The 13,104-nt window shown below is 45.7% G+C and overlaps 1 protein-coding gene across 14 annotated transcripts in view; it reads left to right on the top strand.

The window, feature by feature from the left end:
- Positions 1–11,320, top strand: part of WNK2 (WNK lysine deficient protein kinase 2) — a 117,909-nt gene extending 106,589 nt beyond the window's left edge. For 12 of the 14 annotated variants that reach the window (XM_052775752.1, XM_052775739.1, XM_052775746.1 and 9 more), the window contains one exon: positions 2,103–4,281. In XM_052775752.1, the coding sequence (XP_052631712.1) occupies positions 2,103–2,435 (333 nt within the window). In that variant the 3' untranslated portion in view covers positions 2,436–4,281. Of the gene's footprint in view, positions 1–2,102; positions 4,282–10,131 lie in introns of those variants that run through there. The other 2 variants (XM_052775753.1, XM_052775749.1) reach the window with 1 other exon arrangement.
- Positions 11,321–13,104: the final 1,784 nt, after the last annotated feature.

Raw genomic sequence — 13,104 nt, forward strand, 5'->3', positions numbered from 1 at the left:
TCTCCTTGTGCTGTTTTGAGGACTATTCCGGTGCACGTTGATTTTGATGTTTCGGTTGGCATCTACGTGCAGGAAGAAATGGGTTGTTTTGGCCTCCATCGGTGTTGAGTCATCATAGCTGGTTAAAAGATGATGGTTAAAAAATGGCTTTGACCGAGAGACTTCTGTCCGGGGGAAGGTGCAAGAGCGAGATGTCTTGTTGCCTCTTAAAGTGTGTGTTTTGCTCCCTTGAAGCATGCGATGAAAGTAGAGGAAGCAACCTTAAATCATTAATGTGCATTTGTCACGACATTAGCAAGTTTTAATAAGTATGTGTAATGGTTGGTTTTGGAGCATGATGCAGTTTTATTCCGGGTTGCACATACGTAGCCTTAAATACAGCTGCTGCTTTTCTAAGTAATTTAGCTGAGAATGAAATAGTCAAGAAGCATGAATCGGGTAGAAGTAGATTCTCGGTATTTTAAAATAAGCTTTTTCAAGTTAGAATTTTTAAACAGGACCGCTTGCTAAAATGTCACCTTACATTTTCAATGCTACTGTACAATCTATTGCTCACATTTACGTGCATCTGTTGTCATCCCCTTACAGTTGTCTAGTTTGGTGGAAACCATTATTTTGAGGATGTTAAAACAAGGGTCTGATAATAGCTTACAGAAGTCTTCAGGTCTTAAAAACAAGTCCTCAGTTCCTCTGTTTGTTGTTCTCTGGCTTCTGCTGTTAATTTTGGTGGATTTTTATACATTAATAATGTTAAATTCATTATACCAAGACAGCTATTTCTCTTAGTCTGATGCTCACCATCAGATTCAGGTTTCAGAACTAGAGACAGGGAAGTGAAGAAGGATTTTGGATATTTCGGTATTTTTCTAAAATTTGCTTTGGAGCACAGCACTGCCCCAGAGCAGTAAATCCCAGAATGACATTGCCATTTTTGTTTTTTATTGAGAAGAAAGACGAAAATCAGAAACTTAAAGTAAGCATACCACACAGTCTTATACATATATTCATTTTTTTTCTGCTGAAATTTCACCTTCAGACCAATTTTATCAATTTAATGTGAAATATCAAATTAATGGGAGGACCCCAGACTTAAATAATACCTTTTTTTTCTTATGCCATGAATAGGTGCTGGCTTGCTGGGAACCACGGCCCGGAGTTGTAAATTCTGTGAAATTAAAAACATAATGAAATGCTGCAAACACCATGCGCAGAGAGAGCAGGCAGCATTTTGGGTAACAGTTGTTTCCGTGGCATTGCGCGTGGTGGAGCGTATAATTTGGGAAGCTCTGCCATCCCTGTATTTAGGAAGGAGAGCTCTTTCTCTGCCCCTCACATGCAAAAACTGAATAATTGAAGTGGATGTTAATAGAATTTTAGAAAAATAACTGGAACTGGTTCTGGCAGCCCCCGAGGCAGGAGCAGCTCCTGCCGTGTCCTTGCTGGTTTTACCTCGCCTGGTCTCAGCCACCACCTGTGCTGGGTATTTAACCACCGCGGCAAATCTCTTTCTGTTCTTCACAGCCCTTAGTTCAGTGAGGGCAGATAAAACAACTTCTTAACAGAAATACGTGCTGGAATTTTTAAAACCTGTTCTGCGGCTGGCTGTAAGAATACGAGATTTGGGTTAGTTCTGCATTTAGTTAATTTATTTGCTTTTATGCACGAGACCGAGGATAAAAGATACTTAAGTTCCTTGGGACGTTTGAGGTTTTTCATGGCTTTTTGTGGCGTTCAGTTCTCCCTTGTTCGGTGATGCTTCCTGCCTCCTTAAATGGTAAGATTGTATTCCGGCAGCTTTCCCCTCCTCCCTGTATCAACCTTTCCTATTAATTTCCAATTTTTTTTGTCTTTAAAAAAACGAACAAACAAAAAACCAGAAGAAAAACCCAGGCCCCAAGCTCCGAGGACGCCGTGCCGCCCCCGTGCTCCCCGCCGGGCTGGCAGGTTCCCACGCGCGGGGCAGGGATGCCGGCGGGGGCCGTGCCGCCGGCGGGAGCCGCGCCGGCACGGACACGCGTGTCGCGGCACGCCGGTGCGCTGCCCGCGGCAGGTGGGGAAGGAGGAGCTTAATAGCGACGCTTTTTGTATTTTTCTTTTTGTAGGTTAATTCGGTAAGAACGGGATTGGGGAAAAAGTGCGTCGTTCCAGCGTCTTGCCCCGTGCCCGCCGCGTTAGCGCCTGGAGTTTCACCGTCCCTGCCGGTGCCTATGCCGGGGCCTGCCCTCTCTGGCGCAGCGACACCTTACGCCATGCCTCTCTGTCAGTACGGAGGAGTTTTCCCGACGCCCGTTTACGGAGCGCAGTGGCCGGGGGCTGTCGGGGGTCCACGCGTTGCACGGTTCTCGCCTCTCGGCAAAACCTGCGTGCGTGCGTACCCGCCGCCGCTGCAGCGACCCGCGGCCGAGCCGCCTGGCCCGCGCCTGCGCATGACGTAGCTCGGTCGCCTGGCCGCGGGTAACGGTGATGCCGGCGGCGTCGCGGGGAGCGTTCGACCTGTCGACGCCGTACGCGTTGGACGAGGCGGGGGTCCGCGTCGGGCCTGCTTGCATACACAGCCATACGCCGCATCCAGCAATCACTGTGAGGTGGTTTCACACGAGATAGTTTGTCTGTTCCGGCAATATTTGCTTACGTTTCGTTGCTGAAGACACTTTATTCTGTTGCGTTCTGATGTTTTACACTTGCGATCCTTAAAGTCGATGTACTTGAATTGATGACTAGAAAATTGTACTAACCCCTGCAGGAGTACAGTGCCTTGAATTTCAGCTTTTCAGTTCCAGCTGGAAAGAGATGTAAAATTATTTGAAAGGTGTATTTTATTTACAATCTGCTTGTGAGTTGAAGTTCTTTTTATTTGCAAATATATTGAAGGTTTACAGTCAATGTTCTTCATCGGTTTCATTCTGCTGTAAATGCTTTTATTTTAATTCGTGGGTTGAATTTTCATTTCTGAAGCTTTTAAAAAAAATAATAGTTGTGAGGTGAGATTTGTCTGAGATGCCGATCAAAAAATTGTTTGTGTTTGTACAAGGAGTAGTGAAATGCACATATTTTAAAATAGGAGCATTTACAGAGTGATCCAAGTAACTTGTATATAAGGACAGGTAATAGCTTCGGGCAGTGCAATTCATTCTCTTCCCCAGTCTTTGGTAAGGTGTTGTAGATGGCAACTTATTTCTCTGACAGGCAGGCAAATACTGTTTTCTTCTGGATCAGCAGCGAATTGGATTACATTTTCTTTCCCCTACTGGGCTTTTATAATTTAGTTAAATTACAAATTCATGCATGTTTTGTAAGTGAAGAAATCTAACTGAAATCTTGATTGTAGGAGAACATATCTCCAGGTTACTGTAAGAACTGTGTAAGTACAGCACTTGCGCATATTCGGGCTTCGGTTCGGCCACCAAGGTTAAGAATGGTGTTTTGCCACTGACGTGCTAGCAGTATTCACGCTAAAACAGAATAAAAATGTGAAGCTCTTCTTTTTCATATCTGATACTTCAGTTTTGGAGTCTCACCATCTTTTGTTTGAAAATTCTTATTTTTTTAATTTTTATTTTAGTTTTAATTAAGTTTGCGCTCTAGGTGGTATGGACACCTCTCTCCTGTTTGAAAGTTGCTTTTTGCCAGTTTTACCGTGCATAGAGTCTCCGCCTGCACCTCTCAGTCTAAAGGCACAAGATAACCACTAAAACTGATTTGCTGATGGTAAGTCTCCTTTCCCTCGAAAGCGCTAAGGGCGAGCGTTACGGGCGCACAGGTCACGGACCGTGTGGTCACATCTGAAGGCACGTTGCTCTGTATCTCTACTGCGATGACATTTTATACTGTCTGTTGAAGGGCAGAGATGTCTTGTGCTGCCAAGCTGTGAATTGTATAGTTCTATTGTACTTTGAGCATTATATCTGTCTAAATTATTTTGTTTGTACCCTTTGAATATATTATTCCATCAATTCAGTTAGAATTGAATTTTATAGACAATTATGCAGAGTCTTCTGCCTGGGCAAAATACTTACTGTAGTAAGAGATTTCTGTTCTCTGTAACATGTATCTTTAATTTGTTTGGGTTTTTTAGATTCATGTCTGTATGCTTCATGAGCAAACATGGAAAATATGTTCTCACACCAGTTTTCCTTCGGCTTACACTGAATCTTATAGTTTATGTCGCTATTGCCTGTTGTATAGTCCATCCCTTGTATACTGACAAAGTCAGTGGCACTAAAAACCCCAAGAAATTGTATAGATTAAAAAGAAGAAAAATAAACATTTTGTGCTTGAAAATTGTGTGAAAAACCCAGTGTTTTTCTAAAATGTAGAATTGTGTCAATTCCCAGCGGTTCCAGGTAACTCTACGTTTGTTTTCCAGACTCTTATCCCTTGACTTGCGTAGAAGGAGCAGATGTGATGCCTCCGCTGTTCCTCAGGTTCTGCCCATAACTGACACGTCCCACCTCTTGGCAGCTGTAGAAGTGAAACGGTGCTGCAGAAGCCGTGTAGTGCCGCCTTGCAGGTTACATTGCTTGAAATCCCCTGCCCGCTGTGGTATTTCTGGTGTTACGCTGCTGGAGACTGGAACATTAAATGGGTTCCTTTAAGCAGATAGTATCTTCAGTATTGCTGGTGGTACCCGTGAGGATGTTAGAGTTTGGTAGGTGGTGAAAGAGGCACACGGACTGTGTCTCTCCTACACTGAAAAGTGCTAGGGAAGCCCTTTTAACTTGATCCTGGCATCATTTAAATGCGAGGAAGCAAAGATACGAAGTTCAGCCCCGGTGCAAGCACCCTCTTGGCGGTTGCCATCGTTGGCGTTAGGCTGCAGGAGGAATTAGGAAGGGACATGTAGGAAGAGGTTCGATACTCCTGCTTCTGTCTTCCTGTGCATCCGACCCGTGCGGCTTTGCTGTATGTGCTGCGTATGTTTGACAGTCTGCGGTCTGTGCTGCAGCTCGCAGGGAGCCCTCTTCTCCGAGGCCGGCGGCTGCGTTGCATGTGCTGTGTGCCCAGGCAGAGCCGGCGACGGGCAGGGGGGACAGCCTGTGTGAGCGAGGCTTAAATGCAGCTTCCAAACCTCTGGTGGGTGTGTTCCTAACTGTTGCATCTTTAGCTGGCATTGGGGCCAAATAATGGCTCAGAGGTTGATGTTTGCATTTCAGTGTTCGTGATTTTAACTCTCTCATAGCTGTCTTGGCTGCAATTCTTCTGACTGTTAACTTTGAGCTACGTTTTGTTGCCCCCGATCGTGTCAAAGGGTACTTTGACCCTCGGTGGCAATTAAGCCAACGACTTGAGTTGAAATAAATGGGACAATTTCTTGAGCAAAAGGCGAGCAAAGGAGCGAGAGGGACCTGAGGGGCCCGTGCTACACCATCAGAGGTGGGGGGTCTGTACCCCAAAAGACATTCCCCTGGAGATCCCAGAACTGAACTAATTTTATTCCTGACTCTGAACATTGCTTTGATGTGCAGCAAAGGGGTCAAACCCGCTGGGTAGGATTTGCCACCTTGCTGGTTGCGGGCCCGCAGCCACGTCCCATAGCTCTGCCGTCTCGCAACATTCCCAGCACTGCTCTGCAAGGATGTGTGTGAAGTCAGTACGGATCCTCAGCTTTAAATACGAGGTTTCGATGAGGGAGCTCACAGATCCCCCAGTTTTCAATCTTTTAGAAGTTACAGAAACTTAATACAAATACCGAAAGAATGTTTTAAAACTGCCAAGTCATGCACCCAGTAGTTCAGAAATGCCAAATTAAGTTTGCCCGTATGCCATTAATTTGGCTTTCCGATTGCTGTACATCATGACGGAGTATCTAAATGTGTAATCACATCCTGGTTTCCCACTGCAGCCCTGGCTTGCTTGGGCTGGGTGGGGAGGAGAGCCGCTGCCGCCGGCGCTGCTTGTCTGCCGCAGGGATGCAAAGCGGGGAGCCGGAGATGGTGGGGAGAAACATTTGAGCTGTTTAAGGCTCTTCTGCAAATCCTGATTCAACCTCCCTGATGCGGATTTCATGCAAAAAAGACTGATGTAAAATTGGCCCTTGCGGTTTCTTTGCATGTTTAACTCTGGTCTTCACAACTTTAAAGAGGTAGTACTACTAAACTATTACTTTACACCTATCTCCAAAGTGCTCCTTTTTTACTGTCTACTGTATAACTTCTTTACTTTTCCCTGACATATTTGACATTGGCTGGTATCAAAGACAAGATGAGGGATTGAATGGGCCAAATGTGGCGGTCTCTTTGCTCCTACAGAGATATTCATGTTGGGGAATAGGGCACGCTTGTGCTAAATGGTGGTATTTCTGAAATGAACTTCTTAATCGAGTTGCAGGTTTTGCCATTTGGTATTTGTGGAAGGAAATCACTAATACTTCTGAATCGGTCATTAGTTTACCTTGGCTTTGTCAGTGGTGGCTCTTTCCCTTCAAGCTTTTTTTGGTGGTCCCTTGTGCGCTATTTTCAATTCTGAGAACATTCAGAATTTTTCCAAACAAGCCCCGTGGACTTAGCACTTGGTGGGTCCGTGTCCGTATTGTTCAGTTAGCGCATGTTTGAGTAGGAAAACGATCCATCCTCCTACATTCTTTGGAAGTTGGCTTTGGAGAGTTGTAATCAGAAGTCTCCCTTCTGAAGTGATGTGACGTCAGCATTGCTTTCCCTGTCCCCCCCCGCTAATTAAACAGAGGGTTCAAGTCTTTTTGAGCAAGACTGATGTCTCAGATGTTAGCTAGTATGGCAAAAACCTACCTCGTTTTCTTCCTTGCTGCCAACTGCCCCCCACCTGAGTTTTCAACAGATGCTGTCGAAAGCGTTTGCTTGGAGACGGACGACACAAATTAAATAGTTCATGACTATGTTTAATACCTTTGTAAGGTTTCCTTGCATTCTCTGGTTCCTTGTCTGCCCTTTGCGGTCCCCGATTCCTGGTGATGTTTGTGGAGAAGGATGGCAGTGCTGGAGAGGTGTGTGGTTGCTGAACGTGAGCAAGGTCTCTCTGCAGAGTACACGAGCAGGGAGTTCATGCGCTCTTCGTTGTCACAGATGGATGAACCTCTTGCTATGGGATTGAATTTTAAAACAGCAAAACTATAGTCGTGTGGAATTTCTTGCTATGGTTATTTATTATTGACTGAATCCTTGAGGAGCGTTTCTTTAATTTGTGGTGTTGGGCTGTGGTTGGCTGGCGCTTAGGCAGGTTGCGCTTCAGTTGAGTATTTGGGCAAGCTGTCTGTTGTGCTGATCCTTGTGGTGTTTCTTCTGAAGGAATCTGGTAAATACAATTATTTTCCTGTCTATAAATATACTCCTCAAATGAACCATTGATCAAATGGGAATTGTATTGTGACTTATACATGTCGGTGACTTTTGACTGGGGCGATACTTGCTTTTTCAGGTAGGTCTGTTTGTGGAGCCGTCCCTGCAGATGCAGCAGGAAGGTGATGTTCCAGTCCTGACCGTGCTGGTTCTTTTATTAATGCAGATAGGGTCCAGAAGTGCAACATAATGAAATGGATTTTAGGAGCTGCCAGGTTACAAATTCTGCGCTATGAAAGAATTTGTTGCTCAGAGGGATTTGGATGTCCTGTGATGCTGATGTTAGCTGTGTCAGTAAATAGATTACTTATAACTGATTCATCTAAAAGTCAGGTTTATACCAGGAGGCAGCAACTTTTGTAAATTATGTGGTCCTTTCTGCTTTTTTTTTTTCAGTGACAGTTGTAGTGTACTATCAAGATTGTTGCTGTATACGCTTAGATCTATATTTGACTATAAAACTTCTCCCTTGAAATAACTTTCACATAAAGAGTTTAGAGGCTGCGTAATTCAAGCCTTCAGTCTTACATGCGAAGCCTCATTAAGCTTTCGATTTTGCTTGGTACGTGTGGAGAAGCTATGCATAGAAGACTACCTACTATTTTGATGAAGTATCTGTTGTAACAGTGAAATTCTTGTGACAAGTTCTTGGTTTTTCAAAGTCTGGTGAGCAAGGGAAGTTATATTAATTTCTTTTGATGTAGTGCCACCGGATGGATTCACAGTGTATATTTAGCACGTTGTTGTAGTTGCACATGAGCAAGGCAGGAGGAAAAGTTAGGATTTTTTCTTTCCCCTTGGAAAGGAGCAGATCCCCATACTTTGCCTTTCATTATTGAGGCACCACTGAGTGCAGCTACGGCAGCATTGCTCTCAAGGAGTTTCAGGTGACAGGATGGGCATGGTGAGAGCCTTCTGAGCCACTCTTCTGGGGACTTTTTTGTGTCTATCATACTTTTTCTGGGATATCCAGGGCTCTGTCACCTTGTAAAAACCTAGGAAATTTAAGAAGAAATAACCAGCTGCCAGTCCTTCTCAAATGGGTGTTCTTTAGGTCTGACATAAAATACCCCAAAAAAGTATTTACTTGTGTGTTGTTGGGTTTTTTATTTACTTTGCAAATAAGGTAAAAAATTCCTCAGCATTCAGTTTTTATTTATCAGGGTAGATAGACTATATCTAATATCTTTTTCACTGTTAGTCGCAGCTACAAGATGTGCAATGACTGCCTTTTTCCCACAGTTCTTCCCAGCACCAAGAAAATTTTGAGTATAACTGAGTTCACTGATCTCGGTGCTGTTGCCTGTTCATTCTGTCAAAGTTCAGACTGACTTCAGAATAAGAAGTCCAGAGGTTGTCCTCGGGACGTGGGCTAAGCATCTGCGAGGGTTTGTATGAAGAGCCAAGGCACCTGGAGAGCTTGCTCTAGTTTTGGCTTTAGGGCTCACCTGTGGTGTATCCAGGAGTCAGGCCCATTGCTGTTTTAACGTTATTCCCCGTTACCTGGAGATAGTTAATTTTGTCTTGTTTTCCTGGATGAACTTCTGTGCCAAATGCTGGTTATCAATAGCGAGCAGATGTTGAGAACGGTGGTGGATTCAGGTGGATCTGCAGAACTGATGTTGATCAGAAGCTCGGGGAGGAATTACAACCAACACATGTTTTTACTTCCTTTAAAAGCGATTCTTCCTATGAGCAGGCAGAGCAAGAAATACGGGAGGGAGAAAATTGGGACTGCATTTGATAAAAGCAAAGCCTAAAACACAGAGACCCACCAGGAGCTATGCCAGACACAGACGGCATCTGTTTGCACAGTGCGCTTTCCCCCAACGTCCCTCGCCTTCCCTGCTGTTTTAAAAGACCCACTGCATTTTTTCTGAAAGCACCTAGCAAACCGTATGCTATATAAAACCCATATATGCTTGCAAATCCAATAACAGCATGCATGTTTCCGTGCCGTAGAGCGAAGGGCTTTGGTGCACGTCACTGTGAGCATGTCACCAGCACAGCCGAAGCGTACCGGTGGGGCACGTACGGCGGGATGTGGGGGACGTGTGGTGGCACCCTGTGTTGCTGCTGCTTCAGCCTCGTGCTGTGCTCTCGGTGCCCTCGTTACATTTTATTCTGGTACTGTCATTTCAAGCCCTCGGCATCTCTGTACCCTTTCCCGTCCGGCCAGCCGTCTCGTCCTGCGGTCTGCAAAGGGCGGTGGAGGCTGACGGGTCCGTCCCTACCTCGCGTTCTGCTGGTGTGGGGTATGGCACCCTGCTTCCCGGGTGGGAGGGGGGTCCCAGGCTTGGCTCTGTTTCCATCAGACAAGGGAGGCAAGCTTGGGCCGTGCCGCCGAGCCCGCAGGCGCAGGGAGCCGGTGCCCGCGACGTGCCCCAGCGGTCCCTCCATCCCTTCAGCATCCTCCCGCAGCAGCCGCCACGCAGCACCGCGTCCCTCTCCCCTCCTTACTCCATAAACCGAGACAGACGCTGGGCATCTTTGCTGGCTTTCTCTATTTCTGCCTCTGAGGAGACCACCTCTTCCCCCGTGGGAATCGGGACTCCGGTCTGAGTGACTCCACAAGGTGCTTAGATTCTGCCACCAACATAAATATGTTTATGCTTCTAAGCTTTCAGTACAACATGGACGATGCGTTAAAAGAGGATTTCGGTTTCTGTTTCCCTGCGGTACCCAAAACGTGCGCAGCGGCCGGCACGCACTGGCAGAAGCATCTTCTGCGCGCTCCGGGTCCACGATCTCGTGTGGCCCTTTTGGGTTTTCTTTGGGTTTTCCTATATGTGAAATCCATATATGGATTTTTTTTTTTTAGATTCTGAAAATGAGATCGTCAGCGACTGACACGTGGCCCCCTCAGCTACGGTGCCAAGCGCGAGGCCCTGCCGCGGCTAAGGAGGAGGAAGAGGAAGATGGGAAGTGATTTATCATGTGTGAGAAATTCTGTGCTGTTCTGGTCCATTCAACGCAATTTTGTAACTTCTTTCTAATCATTTTTTTATTTATAGTTGGAAATACAAAAATGTTATGCAAAAAAATAAAGGAGAATTATTTTGGGGGAAAAGGATTTTGTTCCAAATTGTTCCCTTCTGTTGTGAGCCAGGTTCCTGTGAGCAGCGGCTGGAGAAGAGGGAGGAGGAGGAGGCACTCCTTCAAATACTTTTTGTTTCACGCAGTTAATTGTAATTTAAGTAATTTTCCAAAAGATAAGCTAGGCACGCATATTCAGATTCTAGTACAAAGAAGATAAGTTCCAATTCCATTTAAATTTCTCACAGTTCTTTTGTAAAGATAATACTCTATTTTAAATCTGCTTAAATCAAGTAAAGAAACCTACAGAGACTTCACCGGCGAGTAAGTTTGTACTTGTCACTTCCCTTTTTACCTCTTTCTTTTTCTTATAGACTGGCCGCATTTTCTTGCCAGAGTTAAATACAGTTCTCGAGTCACTTCTAATTTTAAATGTAAGACTAAAATCCTTCTACAGATGAGTCGGTAATTGGAGCAATTTTTAAAACTTCAAAGTGCCTTCAACAAGCTAAAATTATGTAGTTGGAGATTTCTTTTTCTTGATTCGCTGATGATGGGTTTCAGCTGTCTCCTGGGTTGAGGTGATGTACAAAGTAGTTTGTAGCAATAATCTCATGAGTAATCATTTATTATAAAGGACTACTCAACTTTTTTTTTTTAGAAAGATGGGTTTTAGCACTGTTCCTAAGGAGTGGGAAAGAGTGCTGCTCTTGCCGTTGGGCCCCAAACTCTTCTGAACCTCTGCTGCTGTGCTATGCACCCAAGGACCTCAGTTGCTTCCCCCTTAGACAGTTCCATGATGTTCTGACCTTTTCACTCTTGTTTTTGATACCAGAGAAATAGGAATTTCTATTTGCCCATAAGACTTTCAGTACCATCCTTTCTCGCAGCTGGAGCCTGGCATATTGTTTCATTGTTATCTGCCATGTCTGTCTCTTCCAAATCTCAGTTCTAAATAATAAATCTTATTTTGATGCCGTTGTTCCCTATTTCCTTTCCACCTCGGCTTCTCTTGCCCATCAGCGAGGGTGATGAGAGCACAGGTGGAGTTAGATATATTGCTGAAGCTCAAGAGCCCTGAAGCAAGGAACCATTCAAACACTTTGTAAATTCAGAGTTTCGAAGCCCCAGGGCCAAAATACATATATTTGTGTTAACTTTGTGCTTCTCTGGGGTGCCTCCTGTCCTATCCCTGTCTAAGGAAATGGGACCGATCTCCTGCGTGAGAGCAGGGGCTAGAGAAGTGGTAAAGGCTGTCGCTAAATTGTTGCTTGCCTTGGGCTTTTCTGCTTGTAGGAGGGAGCAGATCTGTTTCCCTTTCCTAACGGGTGGGAGATGTGGGGTCCAACCAAGCGCTACACCTTTCATTTTCTTTTTTGGTTGCTGTCATCTTTCCCTTGGCTGTGAAAACACCTCCCTCGCCCGCCGGTCCCGCACGCCGCTGGCGGCGCTGCCAGCACGCTGGGTACGGAGGACAAAGGTGTCGCGTCCCTGACGTGCTTCGCCAGGGATGAGTCGCTATTCCAGTGATCATGGCAACAAAACACTGTGCCCTCACCTGAGATTTTTATTCCCTAAAAGTTTAAAAGGCTGCTTTCTCCAGGGAAATCCCTTGCTGGGTCTCCTGGCGTCCGGGTCTTCTTCAACATGGGCAGCCTTCGTCAGTTTTTCTGATGTCTGACGCTCTTCGCTCCTCCTGCAGACCCTTGGGCTACTCCATGGCCCCGGCTATAGCTGCAGGAAGCCAATGGGCCTCCACCTCCAGATAAGTATTTTGAAAATAATCTATTAATATTCAGATTAAATATACGGATTAGTATCAGGATTAAAGATCAGGAGTGGAAATAGTGGCAAACCCTGGATGGTGGTTGCTCCCCACCTCTGCCAAGCCTGCCTAGCTTTAGATAATCTCTTCCGCAAAAGGCTGCTCCTTTTTGGGGTGTAGCCCACGTATTTAGTGCTTGCATTGCAGTTTGAAATAAAAGCCTTAAGAGGTGCTAAGGGTCCTTCAGCTCCTCCGGTATGAACCGCTGAATGGCATCCTCTGTGGAGGAAGAGCTGGGCTTTGGTGCGTTACCTCCGTACCTGCTGCCTCCAGTTTCTCTCTTCCTTGCAGAGCAATAACAAATGTTCTCCTCTCGACCTGATGCCAAGCTAACACTTAGGTTTAGAGTTTAATCAGAAATGTTTTCTGTTGGCCATAATCAAAAGCCCAAGCAGGTGAGTATGACCATCACGAGGTTTAACGTAGCACGTAAGAGTAAAAGGAAGGAATTCAAAGACTTGAGCTTTAACTTCGCTCTTAAATGCAATGCTTAGTCCCTGCTTCCATCAAGGTGCTGACACGTTTCCTCCCACAAAGGCTGGACGTGCTTGTTCCAGTTCATACCTGCGTTAAGCTCAGCAGCCACTGGGGCAGCGCGTGATGGGGACCAGGGACAGGACCCGTGGGCAGACAGCCCTGTCCATCTGCCGGCAAGAAGCAGCCCCTGGCCTTTCTGCGATGGAGCCCCTTGGGTTTGCCCCTTGGTCTGTTGGGATTGAATTGTTTTCAGCCTCCTTTTTTTGACATGCACATTAATTTCTTCACGGAGCTGATGAGATGGGTTAGCTGTGTGTGTCTTGTACCTGCTGGCCGACCGGAACAGCAGTGCTGAGCAAGGGGCCCCTGAAGCAGATCTCTTCATTGCACCCATGAATATCTCAAGGCTTTGGTAACGTCTCCAGCTCCATTTGTCCACTCGGAGCCACCAGCGGT

Source organism: Harpia harpyja, chromosome Z, assembly GCF_026419915.1.
Source record: "Harpia harpyja isolate bHarHar1 chromosome Z, bHarHar1 primary haplotype, whole genome shotgun sequence".
Lineage (NCBI taxonomy): Eukaryota > Metazoa > Chordata > Aves > Accipitriformes > Accipitridae > Harpia > Harpia harpyja.